Genomic DNA, 23,292 nt, shown 5'->3' on the forward strand with positions numbered 1-23,292 from the left:
AAGGTCATTAAGATCGCTGTGTTCCTCCTCCGGCAGGTGGCCTGGTCTTCTTTGGGATCTGCAGTCTGGTTCTTGACGTGTTTAAGATTGGCTATTACATTAGTTATATTGATTGCGAGTCTCCAATCAAGCTTATTCACCCCATGGTGCAGAGCGCATTCATCATCCTTCAGGTAATAGTCCCATCTAGATGTGGTTTGTAGAATCTATTGCTCTCTTTGTGACAATTCACCTCAGGCCCCAACCATTATATATCATATTAATCAATAGTACTTGCTTCTGCGTTTCAGACATATTTTCTCTGGGTCTCCAGCAAACACTGTGTGCAGATTCATACCAACATTTCCAGGTAAGAAGTTTGAAGAATTGGCAAAATTTTGAAAGCAGACTTTTTTTTATAAATTCCTGAATGTGTTGTTCTAAATGTTCATATGATATTACTTTTAGAAGTTAGCTAAATACCTTCTTCTGACTTAGTATAGCTTATCCTTGACTTAATGTACCCATGTAGCCTTTGTACATTTTACTCCTTTATGAGGTCTACCATGTCTGCATGTCCTTTTCAAATAAAGGTAATAGTTTTGATGAAGAAAAATGATTTTCACATATATTAGTGGTCAACTAACATAAAAATAAATTGCACTACGTTTTGGACTGTAGTCTTTATTCTTTCATTAACTTTCACCCCCCTTTCCTGATATTTAGTTTTCAGCCTGCCCCTAGTTTCAGACTTTTCTCACATGCTGATACATGATAGATCTGTGTGTCTAGGATGCTGCTACCCTTACTAGATCTCTTTTTTTTCATCTACTTTCTGTCTGAAATCTTGATTGTAGAAATCAATGTCTGTAGTCAGTCACTGTAGTTTTTATACATCCCATGGTGATGGTACCTTCCCAGGCATCACATAGCGAGAGATCATGTGGTCATTAGAGATAAGCGAATCGAAGTTGACGAAGTGGAATTCGATCCGAATTTCATGAAAAAATTTGATTTGCACCGAAGCCGAATTTCCGTGGTAACAAATCGCATTTTTTCCTAAAATGGCTGATGCACATGTTAGGACATGGAGCAAAGAACTCTGGGAACGAGGGATCACCCACAATGCCGTGCATGCAGTCAATCAGCAGCCAGCCCCTGTGATGTCGAAGCCCTATAAATAGCCTCAGCCATCTTTAATTCTGCCATTTTCCAGTGCACTTAGTGCAGGGAGAGATGTGACAGACGCTAGGGACAGTGCTAGGAAAGACTTTATTGTGCTGAAAAAATGATTTAGAAGTTCAGGGAAAGATTATGCATAGTGTAGGGAAAGGATAGGAAGGCATTATCCACACTATAAAATGAGAACAGGGTGCAATAGGAGAGTGTACAGCCTGGGTAATAGGAGCGATTCTATTACACCTTGCTGCACTAACCGGGGATCCAAATTGCACTAAATGATAGCTCAGTAATTCCAGCAAACCTTGCTTGATTATTGGGGTGCAAGTGCTGTGTGATACAGCCATTTAAGGGGTGTATTAAGAGGAAAAATACGTATGTCCTATTAGCCGTTCTGCTGTGAATTTTGATTGTTATACTTTTCTGGGGGGGAGTATTAATAGGAAAAAGAATACATCTTAATTGCCATTCTGCGGTGAAGGTACATTGTACTACAGCCTTTTTTGGGTTGTATTATTTTAATTTAATTCTTTTATTATACAGTATGTCAGACAGACAAGTGACAGGCTCTTGAAAGGTAACGGGCAGTGGCCAAAATGTTTCTGTCGCAGGCAGAAGTAGCAGCAGAAGAAGGGGGTGGCAGCAGGAGTTGCAGCAAGAGGCCTGAGCTCCCGGTGTCATCTAGCGGTGTCTCGACCAGCAACCCAGCGGTACTTGAATGGTTGACTTGGTCTTCGACTTCATCGCAAGTGACATCAGACACCCCCAAGCAAAAGTGTCGGTGGGTTCCTCTGACATGACCCTTAGTTGGCATGGCCCGGGAGCAGGCCCTGTGCCCCCAACTGTCTTCAACCTGCCTCTTAAATTTTCTGTTCCCTCAGCATGAAAAGTATTATATGCCGTAGACTTGGCTCCACTTTCAGCAAGTAAGAGCTACTAGAGGACAGTCAGGAGCTACTGCCCAGCCGAGATCTGGAGGAGACATCTGCTGCTTCCTCCGGTAGGTGGGCAAGTAGTGATGGTGAGAGTCGCTTGGGAGTAGGTGTGTGAGTGGTCAGGCTCCTGGCTTTGAGACCGTTGAGGGGGGACATCAGTGATGTGCAGACAGTAGCGGATGATGATGATGTAGCCGATCAGACTTGGGAGCCGGGTGAAGGGGCTTCATCATCATCAGGAGAAGAGGGCGTCAGCTTGCGAGTGAGGCAGCGGCTGAGCCAGCAAGGTGGTAGCGTGGCCGTGAGTCAGCAGGGTGGCAGCAATGGGAAGTCAGGAGCCAAACGTGCCCAGGGTAGAGCACCTGCTTCTAGTCTACCTGCCTGAAAAGTAGCGGTGCAGGGGTTCACTGAGGCAGTCAGCGTGGAGTGTTCGGGGGAAATTGGCATACTTGGCGTTGCGGTAATTTTTTGTTAAGCCGCCGGAGGAGGTGAACATGGTAATTTGCCGAATTTGTGGGCAGAAGGTGAAGGGTGACCAGGGTACCGATGTTGGCACCACCGCCCTGCTTCGACACATGCAGCATCACCATAAAGTGGCCTGGGAGCACACCCTCCTTGAGCTGCAGCGGCAGAACGGCATCCCCCCAACATAGGCTGATGTGCGACATTTTCACCCGTTGAATTCCACCCTCCATATGTTGGACCGATTATATAAACAGATAAAGGCCATAAACAATTTCTTGATGATACAGGCAGACAGAGGTACTCCCCTGTGTAACTTTGATGTTAGCCAATGGCAGCACATGCGTGACACCTGCCGTTTGCTTGGGCCCTTTGAGGAAGCTACTTTATTTGTCAGGACTATGGGATTAACAACATCATTCTATTTATTCATGTTCTGGAGCAGATGTTGCTAAATATGGCTGGCCAGGGGACAAGAGACGTGGCGACTACATCTCACGGCCAGATGAGCCCTGTGGGGGCTGAACTAGAGGAGGAGGAGGAGGAATAGGACACTGGAGCACAAGCAATGTGTAGAGAAATGGGTGTTTTTTCTACACAGGTGACAGCAGAAGAGGAGCTACAGGGCAATAAGGAAGACGAGGCAGATGACCCAGACACACCGTGGTAGTATGCAGTGGAGATGGGGACAGGGAGTCCCTCCGAGTCACTTGCTCAAATGGCCCGATGCATGCTCAGTTCCTTCGTGTAAGATGAATTGTCACCATTCGGCAGAGGAATGACTACTGGCTCTCCACCATGTTAGACCCTTGCTACCGGTCCAAAATGGGTGCCTTTTTTCCACCCGGTGAGAGGGAGGACAAACTGAACTACTATCGAGACATCCTATGTAGTCAGTTGGTCGCTGCCTATCTGCGCCATCGTCCATCCTCACGTAGATCTGACCGTGGGGCCCTCTGCGCTCACATTCCACTAACATCGCTGCTGGAGGGATGGCGCAGGAGCAGCACCAGCAACTTAAGTCTAGAGTCGCTGATGAGCAGTTTTCTTCACCCGCCTACTGAAGAAACTACTCACCGGCAGCAGCAGGTAGACATAGAGCAGAACCTGAATCAGCAGGTTGTGGCATACTTGGAGTGCACCCTGCCATCCCACATAGAAGATCCTCTGGACTACTGGGCATCAAAACTCGATTTGTGGCAGCAACTGGCCGAGTTTGCCCTGGACAAGCTGCATCAGAGCGGGTGTTTAGTGCTGCTGGGGCCATAGTTACCCCAAGGAGAACTCACCTGTCCACCCAAAATGTGGAAAAACTGACCTTTGTGAAGATGAATCATGATGCATCAGACTAGATCATCCATGGTGCCACACCTAAACTTCAAAAGAGACCTGTTTCTTCTGGCTACCTGCTTCAGCATACTATTCTGATGCTGCCACCCGCCTGATGCCACACACCTGCTGCCAGGTGCTCCTACTGCCACCCATCATCTTCAGCTGGTACGGGTATTTCCCCCTACCTCACCACTATGTCACTGGGCCGCTCTGTGGTATCCTCATGCTGCGGCCAGCTCACCACTATGTCACTGGGCCACTCTGTGATCTCCTCATGCTGCTGCCACCTCAACATTCTGTCATTGGGCCACTCTGTGGTCTCCTCATGCTGCTGCCAGCTCACCACTATGTCACTGGGCAACTCTGTGGTATCCTCATGCTGCTGCCAGCTCACCACTATGTCACTGGGCCTCTCTGTTGTTTTCTCATGCTGCTGCCACCTCAACACTATGTCATTGGGCCACTCTGTGGTCTCCTCATGCTGCTGCTACCTCACCACTCTGTCACTGGGCCACTATGTGGACTTCCCATGCTGTTCCCACCCACCCCCACCCCCCACTCTATGACTGGGCCACTATTTTGCCTTTTTGGCCTGGATGACATCATCTTTTATTTGACCCTTCTTCTGATCTGTCAGAAGGAAGGAAAAATGAGACACACAATGGATCCTGTCTATGTAGCAGCTGTAAGGCCTGTATAGTCCCATCAAAATTGGCTTGTGATTTGGTAGCCAAAAGCAGAAGTGGGTAAAAAAGACAGAAGACAGACAAATATTCTATTCACGTGTCATCTCTGTTTTGGATCCACTCCTGTTTTATTTTTGGCTTTAGCAATACTGATGGATTACTGAACAAATGCTGACCGAGTGAAAGTGGATGCTCAACAGACATGATCAGTTTTTTAGGGGTTATTGTTCTGACAGATCAGAGGAAGGGCAAAATAATCAGTGACGTCAACACAAACGTACTGCCTAAGGCTAGTTTCACACTAGCGGCAAGGGACTCCGGCAGGCTGTTCCGGCGGGTGAACAGCCTGTCGGATCCATGCTATTGTCTATAATGGGGGCGGTGCGGAGTTCCGGCGGCAGCACGGTAGCGCATGCCGATAGGTGGTCGGAATAAAAGTAGGACAGTGTGAAACTAGCCTAAATAAGTGAAGTGTGCAGTGATTCTAAGAGAGATGCCTTTCATCTGTGTTTAAGTTGCTTTAATTAAAGCATTTAAGATACACTCTGGTGCTCCAAATCAAGGTACCCTCAAGGGGTTAATATCCACGTGTCGAGAGACACACGCTGACACAAAGCTGGTCAAGGCAATCTCTTTTTTTATTACAATGAGTAAAGCCGTTTTACATCTTCAGAGGGGGGCGTCCCCTTCTGAGGCTCATGCCTTCTTATTTCATTGGCTAAAAAGGAAAAAGAGATAACAAGAAAGGAGATAACACTTAGAGTCTGCGCAGTGTGCAAACTTTGGTATGTGAACTAATGTAAACACCTGTGCCATGTTATAATGGCGGTCTTACTAACATCAATACTACATACGTCATATGTGACACTTTAAGTAGGTGCTTTACTATAGGCAGTGAATATTATGTGTGTATGTATCTAGCTTATTAGCTCAAACATTCTTCTACATTCTATATATCATCCTGTGGGAGAAGTGAGGGGCCTATTGCAGCTTCAATCTTCCTCCGTTCTCGCTTCAGTGTTGGAAAAATAGACAGCTTTAAGCAAATGGGGGGGGGGGGCAGTTAAGATAAGGAACAAGCAGCTTAAGGCAACTACATAAGAAAATCAATCTAGTTACATGAAAGAAAGATATTCACACACCTCTATCATCTGTATGTCATACTGACTCACAGTATTATTTCACTACCACAGCAGACCCCCTATGTGTGTTTTTGCAAGGCACAGTGTTCTACACCACTATACAGGCTCTCTGCAGCCAGGAAATAGCTGTTTTTTAACAAGATTCGCCACAAATAAATTCGGATCAAATATAATTTTTTTGTAAAGTTCGGCGAACCGACCAAATCAAATTTTTTAGAAATTCGCTCATCTCTAGTGGTCATGTCACAAGTATGTAAAGCTATAGTAACTCAGATTTTCAAACTGTGAGCATTATGCTTATAAAGGGTAACTGTCATGTTTTCATAAAAAAATATCTATTTTAGCATATGTTCCTGCTGCTGCAGCATTATGCATAAAACAATCTTTAGTTTCTTCACATACCACTGTTTTCCTTGAGTTTTTCCCTTAGTTACGGCTGTTTAAGCATTTACAATATGAGGACCTTCTCAAGATGACTCCTCTGCCAGTTCTCTGAGGCCAAAACTGCTTTCCCTCACTTCCCATACACACTTGCTGTAGCCAGTAGTTCCCTGCCAGCCAAACAGATTGGATTGCTGAGAGACATGCCTCCTCACTCTGAAGCCTAATGCAGGCATGCAGTGTGAAGAACTGCCCCTCCATCTTCCTGTCTTCTTAGCCAGAGACAGACAAGCCATAGCAACTGTCTTTTAAGGGAGCAGTGGAAAAAGACACAGGACATTAATGAAAGCTGTTATTATAAGGTAATTACATATCCTTTGACAATCATTGACAGACTAATTCATGTATACATTTCTAGCTCTAATAAACTAGCAAATAAAAAAATATGACAGTTACCCTCGAAGGCACAAGAGAGGCTGTAGAGGCTGTGCTTTTTGCAGCAACATGCTTGTCACAGGCAGCATGCAAATTCTAACCAACTAAAGGGATAGAGGTAATGTGGCAATAACCTGACATCTCATTCATTTTTAACTCAGAGAGCACACTATCCTTCTATATTTAATACTAGTTATTATTATTACTTCTCAGATATGGTCTTATGTTGGTGCTCATAACTAACCTCAGTATCTGGATGGCTGCAGTGACTGATGAGTCTGTCCATCAGACGAAGGACATGGAGGATGATTTACAAGTTGTGGCCAGCACAGCTGGGTACCATGATCACAGAGGTATAAGACATGATGAATATGGCTAAAAATTATTATTTTTTAAATCTTTGACTTCACTTTAACTTTTTTTTAAATTATTTTTTGCAGATGCTGGTGGAGCACATGGCCACACTTGCCGTTGCAGTAACCACTTGTGCCACATCTTTCAGACTGGATATTATTACCTTTACCCATTTAATATAGAATATAGCCTCTTTGCTTCAGCTATGACATATGTGATGTGGAAAAATGTTGGCCGTGAGATGGATGACAACATGCCATGCCACCGACGTCTTAGCCCTTGTTTCTGCTTTCATAGCGTCTTTGTGGGACTTATACTCGGAGGAATAGTTCTTCTTGGTGGTATTGTGGCTCTTGTGACATACAAAGTACATGTCAATATCCAAGACAAAAGCTACCAGGCCCATATCATGTTTTATTCATTCAATGTCGTTGTCCTCACCATTATGTCCATGGGTTCACTCACTGGATCCATCATTTACCGTTTCGATAAGAGGGACATGGATGGTCACAAGAATCCAACCCGCACTTTAGATGTGACTTTGCTCCTGGGAGCAGCACTCGGCCAATACTGTATTTCATATTACTCCATAGTAGCAATGGTGGCTACGACTCCTGGGGAGCTGCTCAATGCTTTGAATCTGGTGTACTCCATACTCATGATTATACAACTCACATTGCAGAATACCTTCATCATTGAAGGGCTACATAGAGAATCTTTCCAAGATTCCCCTATGGATCCACATAAAGAACTGGTTTACACAAATGAATCTGTTGCCCCTAGTCTACCTGAGGAAACATCTCATGAACCCACAGAACCTTCTGGATCAAACACAGCAAATAATCAAATGCAAGTGGATCATATTCACCCGTGGAATTTAAAAAGAAGATTCATTCAGGAGATTTCCCTCTTTCTGCTGCTCTGTAACGTTATAGTAAGTATCGGGGATGTGTATATATATATATATATATATATATATATATATATATATATATAAAATGGTCTTATTTTATATGGTATAACCAATGTATACACCGATCAACCATAACATTATATAACCACCTGCCCTACATTATGTAGAGCCCCCATGTGTAATCAAGACACCTCTGAGTCTGACCCCTTGAGGCATAAACTCCACAAGATCGCTCAAGGTATTCTACAACCCTAATTAGTGGGGGTCTGACACGCTGCACCCTCCCTAATCAGCTGTTCTGCAGTAGTTCCAGCACCTAAAGTTGGATTACATATCTCTGTCTGTTGTGTAGTGTACAGATCTGGTAATTGCTGTGCTGCTCCCTTTGAAATGAACCTGAGCATAGGCCATCACTTGTAAAATCTGTGAAAACCCCTTTAAAGGGGTGTTCTGGGAGTTTTATACTGAACATCAGTATGTGATCGGAGGGGTTCTGCACCCAGGGCCCCCGCTGATCTTCTGTTTGAGAAGGCACCGGCGCTCAAAGTAGGGCCGCAGACTTTTCTCAGCTTTTCCATCTGTCACGTGGCCTAGGCGCAGCTCAGCCCCATTGAAGTGAATGGGGCTGAGTGTGATACCAAGCACAGCCGCTATACAATGTATAGTGCTGTGCTTGGTAAGCACGGAGAAGGTCAAGGTGCTCACAAGAGTGCAGATGTCTTCTCAAGCAGCTGATTGGCGGGGGTCCCGGGTGTCGGACCACCAATGAATAGATACTGATGAGGCTATCTTAGAGTTAGGCTTTGCCTCCATGCACATTATTGAGCTTTGGGCAACCTTACCCTGTTGTTGGTTCACCAGTTGTCCTTCGTTGGACAACTTTTGATGGAAACTAACCACTGCATACTGGGAACACCCTACAAAACATGACATTTTGGAGGTGCTCTGACCCTTCCATTTCCCGTTTCCTTGTTTACAACCCATCAACCTGAGGAACTGACATTTTAATTGTTGTCTAAGATATCCACCCACTTCACATCTGGCAAGATCATCAATGTTATTCAGGTCACCTGTCAGTGGTTATAGCTAATTAGTCTATAGTATATATAGGCAGCATACTGTTTCACGCCTGTGAACAAAGTGGTGCTCAGTTTTAGAAGAGAGGGAGCCCTGTAGCATAGATCACACAATCCTCCTACTATGGTACTGGGTATGCCATCCAGAACAGAAGAGCTTTTTTTCTCAACCTTTCCATGACCATTGGTCCATTTCCCAACCATGATTGCCAGTAATGCAGTTTCTCTAGAAAGGGAACTCGTACACAGGTCCTGGTCACTAGCAAAGCGAATGGGATAATCCAAAACTGGGGCCTCTCCCTCCCAGAACCGCATGGCAGTATGGTCTTCTTTTTTGGTGCTCAATACAATTATCACAAGGGAGGTGAAAAAGGAACTGGATAGAATTTTGTGGCCCCTTTCAATAGAGTCTCTGGATGCCAATATATTTACTTACATACATTTTCACATAAATCTATTGCAGGTGACCATGCTATAGAAAGTTCTGTTATAGTCATACTATCATGTTAAGGCTCCACATTTTCTCTTCACAGCTCTGGTTGATGCCTGCGTTTGGAGCTCGACCACAGTTAAAGAATGATCTAGAGATGAAGTTCTATGGAGCCACAGTATGGACTATAATCACCAACATCAGCCTTCCGTTTGGCATTTTCTACCGTATGCACGGAGCTGCCAGCCTCTTGGAAGTGTTTCGGATGTCGTAGGTTGAGCAGACCCAGGATGCAACGTTTTTAAAGACAATGTGAAAATATACCTGAGACGGGCAAACCTCTTCCTCTCGTTGTGATCTATAAACAGATGGAAACGACAACAAGACAGCAAGACTGATTTATTTTTTTAACTATTTATAGACAGTGATGAGCGAAACAATATTGTGTAGTTGTTGTGTTTCTAACCTAATCTGAGGAGCAGGGTTGCCAACCGCCTGTAAATTAAAGGGAACCTGTCATCAACTTTTCGCTGACATCACGGAGGGCAGCATAAAATAGTGACAGAAATGCTGATGTCAGCGGTGTGTCACTCATGAGCTAAAAGTAAGTGGTTGCTGAGAACCAGCATCATAATCATTTCAGCACAGGCCTTGAAAAGAGTCAAATCTACCTGAGAAGAGTCCTGGTTATTCATAATCTCCTGCTCTCCCCGTCCATCCGCTGATGATTGGCAGTTCTCTTCTAGGGAGAAAACTAGGTAGAAGCCTGTCAATCATCAGCAGGTGGGCAGGAGAGCAGGAATTCATAAATAACCAGGACTCTTCTCAGGTGGCCGGGACTCTTTTCCAGGCCCAGTCTGCAATGGTTGTGATGTTGGTTCTCGGCAACCACTTACTTTTAACTTATAAATAACAGACCTCTGGAATCAACTCACCTGTCTCTACGTTATTCTGCCGTCAGTATGGGCAGCATAAAGATGATGACAGGTTCCTTTAAGGGTCAGATATTGATGATAGGTGAAATCTGTCCAGTGTCGAAATTTCTTTGAAGTTGGAGACACATGTATCTGATAATACCACAGTTGGCAAACTATTTTGGACAGAGTGTGCAAAATTTGCAATAATTTCTTTTTTGGGGGGAAAAATGTATTTGAGCGCCACGATAGATCACAATAGATTGTAGCGTAATCAGGGTCCCCAATTATACTGGTGTCCTATACACCATTCCTTCTGCCCTGAGAAGAATAATGTATGGTGCATTCTGCAATCTGTGTATTTTGGCCAGTACTAGTCATATACTGTGAAGCTCACATGAAGTCATCACTGGTGACCATTGTAGTCTCTTTCTTGGCATCAAATAGGCTGTTTGTGTGTGTGTGTGCGTGCGTGCGTGGTATTTGTGTCCCTGTACATAGGTAGGTGTATAGTCAGTGAATGCACATTTATGCATTAAATTGATAGTGTATAGTTGAAGAGAAATAATTCCACATTGTATATATTTAGAGATACAGGAGCACAAACATAAAAATGTATAATTATATGTGTGCATAGTTAAATATTTTATATGACTTCCTCTGGTCCGAGGCTAGCATTTTACAATAAATCTTAAATAGCACTCGTGCACTTTTCAATATTAAACGTGAAGCTCTTCATGAATGTCTGCCTGGTTTATTGACTATCCCTGAACAACGCATCTACCTGGTAAGATTGGGTTCTCACATATCTGGACAAAAACACCAGAGGGAAACTGATGATGATGGGTAAATAGGATCCATGTTTTTCCATAGGATCGTTTTTGGTATTTTGATACCTCCTTTTAGCTGGACAAAAAAATATTGCATGCAGCTTTTTCTAGCTGGCTATATCTGACTATGTTTATGGGGTGTCAGTCCTCATGTAAGAATGTTCTTGGTCCATGAGTGGTAAATGTGGCTCACTCCCCACTCATTAGTGATGAAAGAAAACAGGCGGACACTGATGTAACAGGAATAACAACTTAACTGTTCTTAGGTGGGGCAATAAGCTTGATGGTTACAGAGTTCTTACAAAAGGCAACTGGCTTAGTGGTTACAGTACACTCAGAAAAGGCAACTAGCTTAGCGGTTAAAGCCTCACATGGGACAATGAGCTTAAGCAGTGGCATAACTAGAACTGACTGGGCCCAACAGCAAATTCTTGAACGGGTCTCCCGTAGGCATCAGTCCGGACCAAGAAAATAAACAAAACTCACCTCTCTTTTCCTACAGACACCTCCGCTCTTCATGCAGCACTGTGTCTAGGCACGCACTACATTGTGACCTGACGTCACAGTGTCAGATCATAGTGTGCTCATACGCACACTACGTCCTGTCCTGAAGCTGTGCACTGCCAGGTCTTTGTGCAGTTTAGCCACCCAGAGAAGAATACCAGGGAGTGGTGAGTAATACCAGTGCTAGGACTAGAAGCACCATACTCACCACTCCCTGGGCCCTGAAAATAAATTAATCTGTCTTACTCCTTAGTTCGAGCACCATAGCAGCCTCTTCCCCTGCATTCATTGTAGCTATACCCTGGGTACAAGAGTCTTTCAATGAGCACACAAGCTTAATCAGAGGCAATAGATTTGGAAGTTGGACCTCCTCTTTAAGAGACAACAGGCTTACTCTTTCTGTCTCTACAGGCATTGCACCCAACTCCTAAGCGATAACACTCTGTCTGGAAGCCTACCTCTAGCTGAAAGCAATGAAAATGGATTTGCAGTTGACAGGTCACAGCACTCTCTACTCATGGCACACTACTGCACAGTCTCTAGTACAGGCCATGGCAACTCTCTCTTTGTGGTGCACTGGTGCATAATATCCATAGGTTTTAGGTCGCTGTATCTCTCTCCTCACAACATATTCTCTGCACTCATTTCCTATGCCACTCCAGGCTATTTTCTCTACTGTAGTGCTCAGCTACTTCATCCCCTTTAGGTTGTGAGATAGAGCACCAATTTGCCAACATCGCCTACCTCCACTTACTAGCTAGCAATCACGCAGGAGTCAGCTGGCTCTGCATCTCACCAGCTCCGTTTATGTCCTCACAGGAATGTGTTCTGTGGCTCAGCCTAGCACTTCCACATTTCTTTGATTGACCCTTTCCTGCCAACATTTACAGTGTAATTTTTACAAGAAACACCATGTATATCACATAATAAACAGTGTGGTTAACCTCAAACATGGTTGCTGCACCCATTGACATCCTGCCTGATGGTATCTGACTACCAAGGCATTGTTCACCTGTCATAGGCTACCTGTGATATCACAATATAATATACAACTATACTCACGGTCACAGTATTGTATTTACTGGACATCACTCATTCCCTTGCTGGCATCTCACTGCAGCATAAGGAACAAAATAGGAAATCATATGGCATATGAGGCATTATATATGGCACGTGTAAGTGCAAGTAGTTGTAATGAGTTAGCATGTCATAATAATACTAACATTTAGGGTGCATTCTCACAACCGTATAAATGGATCTGCATCTGTAATTTTGCGGAACGGGTGCGGACCCATTCATTTCAATGGGGTCGCAAAAGATACGCACAGCACACCGTGTGCTGTCCGCATCCCTTGTTCTGCGGTTGTGGACAAGAATAGGCATTCTCTATATAGTGCCGGCCATATGCAGTCCGCAAAATGCGGAACGCACAGGGCCGTTATCCGTGATTTGCGGACCACAAAACCCTTACAGTCATGTGAATGCACCCTTAGATGTATACTGGCATAGTTTAGGCACATAACAGTACAACATGGGTGGCGTTATAACAGGGTCAACGATGAATCACAACAACAGTCTACAACTGCAAAAGTTATGTGGATTTTAAGAGGGGTAAGAGAATTCACAAATCTTATACGTATGCAGTACCCCAAGGTTAACTAATTCCAGAATTAATGCAAAGTTCTTCAGTTATATGTTGTGATTTATTGTGTTTTATGTGAACGCAGCAGCAATGTAATAGTAAAGTAATGGCTAGCCAGTTTGCAGACTTTTTTTAGGTTGCCAGGTAGAGATTAGTCTGAGGAGAAGCTACAGGAGAGACTTGTTTGCTGAGAGCTTCTGTGTGGACTAGGCTCAAGCAACTCTACTATAAAGGTACCCCTGAAGTTCTAGAACCCACAAGGCAGGCATTGGATTCAGACAGCAAGGTATTGTGCAGGTTTATGGCAGAAAGACTGATGTGGAGAGGGAATACTGCTAAAACATACCCAATCCTTTAAGACGGATTGAACACCTGTATCTGCACTCCTCAGAAGTTAATAAGAACCTCATTGCATGCCTGTGACTCTGCTGAAAGACTATAAATAGTTCCTTAGTGAGAGAGAGAACAAGGGAGTACTACAACTACCACCATTGTTTCTTCTTCACTGCTATTGTGAGAGGATTGTCCTGTGATCCACCTTGGAACTGTGGGGAACATTTATCATAGTGTTTACAGTGTAAAAAAAAGTCACAAATTATGGTGCACGCCATATATGTGCCATAATTTGGGACATTTAGAGACATTTAGATATACTATAACTTACAGCAAAAACTGGTGTAAGTTATAGCTCAAGTCTGCGCAAGTCCCTAGCTGGTGTAGACTCGAGTTTCTGGTGCACATTTATTAAAGGGCTTGTCTGGGCTTTTAATATTGATGACCTCAGGATAGGTAATCAATATCAGATCTGTGGGGGTTTACACCCGGCACCTCTGCCGATCAGCTGTATGAAGAGAAGCCGTGTGCCTGTCCCTCTTCCTGCTTGCCATAGACATAGACGGCACGTACCTTCTCTTCCCTTTAAGAGGGAAAAATGCCTTTAAGAGGGAGATCAAGTAATTGCGTATAGGAAGGCAAGTCTTGATAAATCTCCCACTGTGCCTTTTGCTGCTATATTTACTACTGCTCCTATCATCAACTCAGTAAAGAAAGACTTTATTTAGTGCAATCAACAGCCTGATTATTGTTTCTACCATTCGCTGGCCCCTACTCCAACACTCCTGCCTTGCCTCCAGCCAAACATATTCCATCAAGGACACTCCAACTGGCACAAGGCATTAGCCCCAATACCAGGGAGTGCCCCGAGGGAAGAAAGGGTGCACCCTCCATTCACTGCACAGCCCAAGAGAGAGGACTGGCGCTCTAAACTGTGAATACTATTACCCCTCTCAGGGCCACAACCACCACTCTCCTCTCAGGCCCACAACCACCACTCACATATGCAGCAAGCCCCTGAGGAGTCGGTGCAGAGGATGGAAGTGGTAGTGGCCCTAGTGAAGTGTTGTGTCCCCGTGTACTCCCTCCCTGGGGATCGGTGCAGTGGAAATGTAGTTTGAAGAATCAGGCCAGAAGTGAACGTATAAAAGTCTCTCTCTGCTAAGTGCAAAATAAATGATAAATAAAAAATAACATCATGAAAAATTTCTTGAAAAAATATGTTAAACCTAAAAACGTGATTTAAACAATACTGTAGGTCATTTTCTGGTGAGACATTCCCTTTAACCCATCTTCTCTTTCTATTAGATATCAGACAGGGACGTTTCATTTCTTATTGCTGCGCTGTCTGACTCTCTTTCTTGTCTCCGCACCCAATTAAACTGCTTGTTTCATGTCACTAAAACCAAGCTGGGATTTTAATCGCTGCTTTGACCTCCATGACCTTTTAGTATTATCCAAGCTCTCTCTGACAACTCAGTATATAGATGTCATACAGTGACACCGCAGACAAGAATGCCACCAGGATGAGCCTGCAACCACTGATACACTGCAGGAACATATAGGACACAATACATCCTTCATACATCAAATGCACAAAAATGTGGGCGAATTTAACCAATGGATCAATAAATCACCCAGTGACTGTTTCATCACACACACACACACAATAGTGTAATATAAACCTTTTCTGCTGGAGCTCATATCATTTCTTAGGCAGAAATGATCACAATCATAAGCAATAGCGACGCCAACTGGCAATTGAGGGAAATGCAGAGATAGTTAGCCACTCAGTATTCCAGTATGTTTCAGGATTATTATTATAATGATGAGTAATGAATCTAAAGTCTCGCAAATAGTACACCAATTGCGCTTAAAACCCCTTAAGGACCCTGCCCTATTTCACCTTAAGAACTTTCTGAGATTGTTTTCTCATCACATATTGTACTTCTTGACAGTGGTAAAATTGAGCCCAAAAAAAATATTTTTATTTATAAAAAAAAATTAAAAATTTACCAAATATTTGGCAAATTTCCAAATTTTTATTTCTCTACTTTTATAATAGATAGTAATACCTCCAAAAATAGATTATTTTGTGAATACCATTATATTTTTTGGGGATGTTACAAGGCTTAGAAGTTTAGAAGCAAATCTTGAAAATTTTCAGAAAATTTCCAAAACCCACTTTTTAACCCCTTAAGGACTCAGCCTTATTTCACCTTAAGGACTTGGCCATTTTTTGCAAATCTGACCAGTGTCACTTTGAGTGCTGATAACTTTAAAACGCTTTGACTTACCCAGGCCGTTCTGAGATTGTTTTTTCGTCACATATTGTACTTCATGACACTGCTAAAATTGGGTAAAAAAAGTAAATTTTTTTGCATTAAAAAATACCAAATTTACAAAAAATTTGCAAAAATGAGCTAATTTCAAAGTTTCAGTTTCTCTACTTCTGTAATACATAGTAATACCCCCAAAAATTGTGATGACTTTACATTCCCCATATGTCTACTTCATGTTTGTATCATTTTGGGAATGCCATTTTATTTTTTGGGGATGTTACATAGCTTAGAAGTTTAGAAGCAAATTTTGAAATTTTTCCAAAATTTTCCAAATCCCACTTTTTATGGACCAGTCCAGGTCTGAAGTCACTTTGTGAAGCTTACGTAATAGAAACTACACCCCTCAAGGTATTCAAAACTGATTTTACAAACTTTGTTAACCCTTTAGGTCTTCCACAAGACTTCATGGCAAATGGACATAAAATTTAAGAATTTAAGAATTTCTTTAAAATATAATCCATTTTTTCCAGGAACAAAGCAAGGGTTAACTGCCAAACAAAATTCAATATGGGTTGCCCTGATTCTGTAGTTTGCAGAAACACCCCATATGTGGTCCTAAACTACTGTTTGGCCAAACGGGAGGACATAGAAGGAGGGGAACGCAATATGGTTTTTGCAAGGCAGATTTTGCAGGACTGGTTTTGTTTATACCATGTCCCATTTCAAGCCCCCCGTTGCACCCCTAGAATAGAAATTCCAAAAAAGTGACTCCATCTAAGAAAGCACACCCCTCAAGGTATTCAAAACTGGGTTTACAAACTTTGTTAACCCTTTAGGTGTTCCAATACAAATTTAATCTTGCAACAAAGACAAGTCCTCATACTGCTATCCCGACAGAAAAGTAAGATTTATTGGCTTTATGAATGTGGAGAAGTAAAAATGAAAACTGTCCTTTGGTCCTAATCTCCAAAATAGGCTTATCTGAAGGTTCTGTGTATGTGCCCCCGATTATTTTTTCCGTGAACAGTCTCATTAATTGGGGTTATGATGGGCATCAGTTGGCCTTGTTTTTTCAGGTTTTCATTACTTTTGGCGAGCAGAATAGCATGGTCTTCTCTTCTGCCCAGTAAAATGGGATTTATTGGCAGTCTGTAAATTTTCCTCCCAAATCATTAGTCAGACCACACATGAAGTACTGTGTACAGTTCTGGGCTCCAGTGAACAAGGAAGACATAGCAGAGCTGGAGAGGGTTCAGAGGAGGGCATCTAAAGTAATAACTGGAATGGGGCAACTACAGTACCCTGAAAGATTATCAAAATTAGGGTTATTCACGTTAGAAAAAAGACGACTGAGGGGAGATCTAATTACTATGTATAAATATATCAGGGGTCAGTACAGAGATCTATCCCATCATCTATTTATCCCCAGGACTTTGACTGTGATGAGGGGACATCCTCTGCGTTTGGAGGAAAGAAGGTTTGTACACAAACATAGAAAAGGATTCTTTATGGTAAGAGCAGTGAGACTATGGAACTCTCTGCCTGAGGAGGTGGTGATGGTGAGTACAATAAAGGAATTCAAGAGGGGCCTGGATGTATTTCTGGAGTGTAATAATATTACAGGCTATAGCTACTAGAGAGGGGTCGTTGATCCAGGGAGTTATTCTGATTGCCTGATTGGAGTCGGGAAGGAATTTTTTATTCCCCTAAAGTGAGGAAAATTGGCTTCTACCTCACAGGGTTTTTTTGCCTTCCTCTGGATCAACTTGCAGGATAACAGGCCGAACTGGATGGACAAATGTCTTTTTTCGGTCTTATGTACTATGTTACTATGTTACTATGTTACTATGTTACAAGAGTTAATGGCAGATGGTGAAACAATTTTGGACTTTAAATTTTTGGGAAAATTTTCCATTTTAACCCATTTTTTCCAGGAACAAAGCAAGGGTTAACTGCCAAACAAAATTCAATATGGGTTGCCCTGATTCTGTAGTTTGCAGAAACACCCCATATGTGGTCCTAAACTACTGTTTGGTCAAACGGGAGGACATAGAAGGAGGGGAACGCCATATGGGTTTTGGAAGGCAGATTTTGCAGGACTGGTTTTGTTTATACCATGTCCCATTTCAAGCCCCCGGTTGCACCCCTAGAATAGAAATTCCAAAAAAGTAATTCCATCTAAGAAAGTACATCCCTCAAGGTATTCAAAACTGGGTTTACAAACTTTGTTAACCCTTTAGGTGTTCCACAAGAGTTATTGGCAGATGGAGAAACAATTTTAGAATTTCAATTTTTTTGAAAATTTTCCATTCTAACCCTTACTTTATTACTGGAAAAAATGTGTTAACAGCCAAACAAAACTCAATATGGGTTGCCCTGATTCTGTCGTTTGCAGAAACACCCCATATGTGGTCGTAAACTACTATTTGGCTAAACGGCAGGACATAGAAGAAGGGGAACGCCATATGGTTTTTGGAAGGCAGATTTTGCTGGACTGGTTTATTTACACCATGTACCCTTTCAAGCCCCCTGATGCACCCCTAGAGTAGAAACTCCATAAAAGTGACCCCATCTAGGAAACCATGGGATAAGGTGGTTGTTGTTTTGGGACCATTTTAGGGTAAATATGATTTTTGGTTGCTCTATATTACACTTTTTTGAGGCAAGGTAACAAAAAATGTAAATTCTAAAATTGTTTCTACATTCGCTATTTAGTTTTGTGGAACACCTAAAGGGTTAAAAAAGTTTGTAAAGTAACTTTTGAATACCTTGAGGGGTGTAGTTTCTTAGATAGGGTCACTTTTTTGGAGTTTCTAGTCTAGGTTACATCAGGGGGGCTTCTAATGGGACATGGTGTAAATAAACCAGTCCATCAAAATCTGCCTTCCAGAAACCATATGGCGTTCCCTTCGTTCTATGCCCTGCCGTGTGGCTATATAGCCATTTACGACCACATATGCAATAAATATTTAGTTTTGTTTGGCTGTTAACCCTTGCTTTATTTCCGGAAAAAAAGGATTCAAATGGAAATTTTGCCAAAAAATGGGTGTTTTGGCACCATTTTTATTTTATATTTTTAACACTGTTCATCCGAGGGGTTTGGTAAAAATGTTATTTTTATAGGGCAGATTCTTACGGACGCGGCGATACCTAATATGTCTAAATGTTTTTATTTATTTAGACACAATTTTACACTATATTATCATTTTAGGAACCAAAAAAAAAAATTTTTGTATCTCCATAATCTGGGCGCTACAGTTTTTTTTTTCGTTGGGCGACTATCTAATGTAGGGGCTCATTTTCTGCGGGATGAAATGGCGGTTTTATTGGCCCTAATTGGGGGTGCATATGACATATTGATCACTCGCTATTACACTTTTTGTGATGTTAGGTGACAAAAAATTATTTTTTAACGCTGTTCATCCGGGGGGGTTGGGTTAAATGTTATTTTTATAGAGAAGTTTTTTACGAATGCGGCGATGCCCAATATGTATGGCTCTCAGACTTTGGAGACACCAAGCAGGCATCCTCAAACTGCGGCCCTCCAGATGTTGTAAAACTACAATTCCCACCATGCCCTGCTGATAGCTGTAGGTTGTCTGGGCATTCTGGGAGTTATAGTTTTACAACATCTGGAGGGCCGCAGTTTGAGGATGTCTGCACTAAAACTAATATTTTTGGGGGGGGAAATTGTTTCCGTGTCTCCAAAGTCCATAGTTTTTTATGTTCTCTAGGGGACTGTTGGGGATTATAAAAATGTTGTACTCCATGGAAGTGTGATACTCCCTGAAGCAATCGATAACGCAGAGGCCCGGATGATCGGGGCACGTGTGACATTGAGTGGTGGTGTCCTTCCGTATCCCCCTCCTGTGTGACACACTCTGCACTTTTTTTGGGTTCGTCCCTTCTTTCCAGTATGGGGGACCACACCTGGAAAATGTTGGCCAGGGACGATCCGGGCACCTCCAATTCCCGAGGTACTCCGGCCTGCTCTTTCCCGGTCTGAAAAAATCAGGTCCTTGAGGACTGCCTCATAGAATTGGAGGAATGTCCCTGTGCTGCCAGCGCTTCGGGATAGTACAAAAGCGTTGTACAAGGCAACCTGTACCAAGTGGACCGCAAATTTTTTGTACCATTGCCGGGTTTTGCGCATGGCATTATATGGCTTGAGGACTTGATCAGAGAGATGAACTCCTCCCATATACCGATTGTAGTGGACGATACAATCGGGCTTGAGGACCGTTGCCGCGGTACCTCGCACAGGGACAGTGGTGATGCTATTACCGTGGATTGTGGACAGTATAAGGACATTACTCTTGTCCTTATACCTGACCAGCAATAGGTTTCCACTGTTAAGGGCACAGGTCTCACCCCTGGGGATAGGTACCTGGAGGGGGTAGGTAGGGAGGCCGCGTTGATTTTTCCGCACGGTCCCACAAGCGGACGTGGATCTGGCGGCAAGGGACCTGAACAAGGGAATGCTAGTATAAAAGTTATCCACATACAAGTGGTAAGCCTTATCTAGCAGTGGGTACATAAGGTCCCACACGAGTTTCCCGCTAACACCCAGAGTGGGGGGACATTCTGAGGGTTCAATACGGGAATCTCGCCCCTCGTACACACAAAATTTGTAAGTGTACCCTGCGGTACTCTCACAAATTTAGTACATTTTCACGCCATACCTCGCCCGCTTAGTGGGAATGTATTGGCGGAAACTGAGTCCCCCCTTTGAACGCAACGAGAGACTCATCAACGAGAGACTCATCAACCGCGACCTCCCTTCCAGATACGTAGGCCACCAGAGACAATAAATCAGATAAAGTGGGTTTTTTTTTCCCCTAACTAACTTTTCCCTTCTATCCCTGCCTAATTGTCCCTTTGCCTCACTGACCCTAACCTACCTGTAGAGTGATGGGTGCAGGAGGGTGATGGGTGCCGACGGGGGGTTCGCAGGAGCTGGTGCTGGACGGTGCAGGTGCAGCAGCAGGAAGAGGAGGGGAGAGAGGAGCGCCAGGAGTTTGAATCTCCCGCCTCTCTCCAGCACCAATCAGCACCAAGTACAGCACCAATCAGCACCACGGCCAGCACCGCCTCCCCGAAATGCTCAGACTGTGATTGGTGGTGTGTAATCACACCACCGATCACCGTCCTTTTCTGGTTCATCGGGTCACCGGAGACCCGAATGGACCGGAAACGCAGCTGCATTTTAGAAGCTACACCCCTCAGGGTATTCAAAACTGATTTTACAAGCTTTGTTAACTCTTTAGGTGTTTCACAAGAACTAATGGAAAATGGAGATGAAATTTCAGAATTTCACTTTTTTGGCAGATTTTCCATTTTAATAATTTTTTTGCCACTAACAAAGCAAGGGTTAACCGCCAAAAAAACTCAATATTTATTGCCCTGATTCTGTAGTTTACAGAAACACCCCATACGTGGTCGTAAACTGCTGTACGGGCACACGGCATTGCGCAGAAGGAAAGGAACGCCATACGGTTTTTGGAAGGCAGATTTTGCTGGACTGGTTTTTTGACATCATGTCCCATTAGAAGCCCCTCTGATGCACCCCTAGAGTAGAAACTCCAAGAAAGTGACCCCATTTTGGAAACTAAGGGATAAGGTGGCAGTTTTGTTGGTACTATTTTAGGGTACATATGATTTTTGGTTGCTCTATATTACACTTTTTGTGAGGCAAGGTAACAAGAAATAGCTGTTTTGGCACAGTTTTTATTTTTTGTTATTTACAACATTCATCTGACAGGTTAGATCATGTTGTATTTTTATAGAGCAGGTTTTTACGGACGTGACAATACCAAATATGACTACTTTTTTTGGTTGTTTGTTTCAGTTTTACATAATAAAGCATTTATGAAAAATAAAGATTTTTTTAGTGTCTCCACATTCTGAAAGCCATAGTTTTATTTATTTTTTGGGTGGGTCTTGTGTAGAGGCAAATTTTTTTCGGGATGAGATGACGGTTTGATTGATACTATTATAGGTTGCATATCAGTTTTTGATCGCTTGCTATTACAGTTTTTGTGATGTAAGGTGACAAAAAATGGCTTTTTTGACCCTTTTTTTTTTTTACGGTATTCACCTGAGGGGTTAGGTCATGTGATATTTTTATAGAGCAGGTTATTACGGACACGGCGATACCTAATAAGTCAACTTTTTTTATTTATTTAAATTTTACACAATATAATTTTTGCAAAAAAAAATAATCATGTTTTATTGTCTCCATATTCTGAGAGCTATAGTTTTTTCAGTTTTTGGGCGATTGTCTTAGGTAGGGTAGGATTTTTGCGAGATGAGATGACGGTTTGATTGGCACTATTTTGGGGTGCTTATGACTTTTTGATCGTTTGCTATTACACTTTTTGTGATGTAAGGTGACAAAAAATAGCTTTTTTGACACCGTTTTTATTTTTTACGGTGGTCACCTGAGGGGTTAGGTCATGTGGTATTTTTATAGAGCAGGTTGTTACGGACGCGGCAATACCTAATACATCTACTTTTTTTATTTACTTAAGTTTTAAAAAAAACGATGTTTTAGTGTCTCCATATACTGAGCTATAGTTTTTTTGTTTTTTTTGGGGGGCAATTGTCTTAGGTAGGGGCTTATTTTTTGCGGGATGAGGTGACGGTTAGATTGGTACTATTGTCACCGCCAGTTCTGTGAGAAGGTCTGGCAGACATTCTTCTCTACCTCTTGCATGACGTTCTTTGTTTTGGTTTCACTTTGTCATCTCCTTTCCTTCTCCCAGGTGTCACCTATTTAGACTAATTGTCTCCCTTTATATTCCCTCCCATACTGCCTCACTTTGCGGTTTATACTACTTCCTGGATGAGGTGTTCACTGCTGGAGGCTGCTGCTGCTGTTTGCTAAGATAAGTCTTTTTCTTTATTTGTGTTTCCTTGCTGGCTTGATTCTAGGTGACCCTGACTCCATCCGTATTAAGTGCAGGGAGCCGGTGGTCGTGTCCCCTCACTATTATAGGGTCTTCAGGTGTCACACAGTCTTAGGTACGTGGGCATGCAATCGTCTACCATTCAGACCCTTGCATGGGCATAGCAGTCAGGGAGAGCTCTAAGGGTTTTATAGGGCTCACCCATATGCTCCTTAGTTTGGGATCAAGCCAGTCGGATGTTTATTTATAAGTTCCAGCTATCTGCAACATCATCCGTGACAACTATTTTGGGGGGTATACGCCTTTTTGATCGCTTGGTGTTGCACTTTTAGTGATGTAAGATGACCAAAATTATTTAGCACAGTTTTTATTGATTTTTTATGACGGTGCACCTGAGAGGTTAGGTCATGTGATAGTTTTATAGAGCCAGTCGATACGGATGCAGCGATACCTAATATGTGTACTTTTCTTTTTTCCCTATTTTTTACAATTTTGTTTCCCTTTATTTTGGCAAAATGATATTTTATTTATTTTTTACTTGAAACTTAAAAAAAAAATTTTTTAACTTTATTTTA

The 23,292-nt window shown here is 42.8% G+C and overlaps 1 protein-coding gene across 1 annotated transcript in view; it reads left to right on the forward strand.

Moving 5' to 3' along the window:
* Positions 1 to 9,878, forward strand: part of LOC121003807 (proton channel OTOP2-like) — a 37,163-nt gene extending 27,285 nt beyond the window's left edge. The window contains exons 3-7 of the mRNA XM_040435709.1: positions 37 to 173; positions 291 to 349; positions 6,745 to 6,884; positions 6,972 to 7,819; positions 9,408 to 9,878. Of these exons, the coding sequence (XP_040291643.1) occupies positions 37 to 173; positions 291 to 349; positions 6,745 to 6,884; positions 6,972 to 7,819; positions 9,408 to 9,578 (1,355 nt within the window). The 3' untranslated portion in view covers positions 9,579 to 9,878. The remainder of the gene's footprint in view (positions 1 to 36; positions 174 to 290; positions 350 to 6,744; positions 6,885 to 6,971; positions 7,820 to 9,407) is intronic.
* The last annotated feature ends 13,414 nt before the right edge of the window (positions 9,879 to 23,292 follow it).

The sequence above is a fragment of the Bufo bufo genome, chromosome 6 (genome assembly GCF_905171765.1).
Source record: "Bufo bufo chromosome 6, aBufBuf1.1, whole genome shotgun sequence".
In the NCBI taxonomy this organism is placed as follows: Eukaryota; Metazoa; Chordata; class Amphibia; order Anura; family Bufonidae; genus Bufo; species Bufo bufo.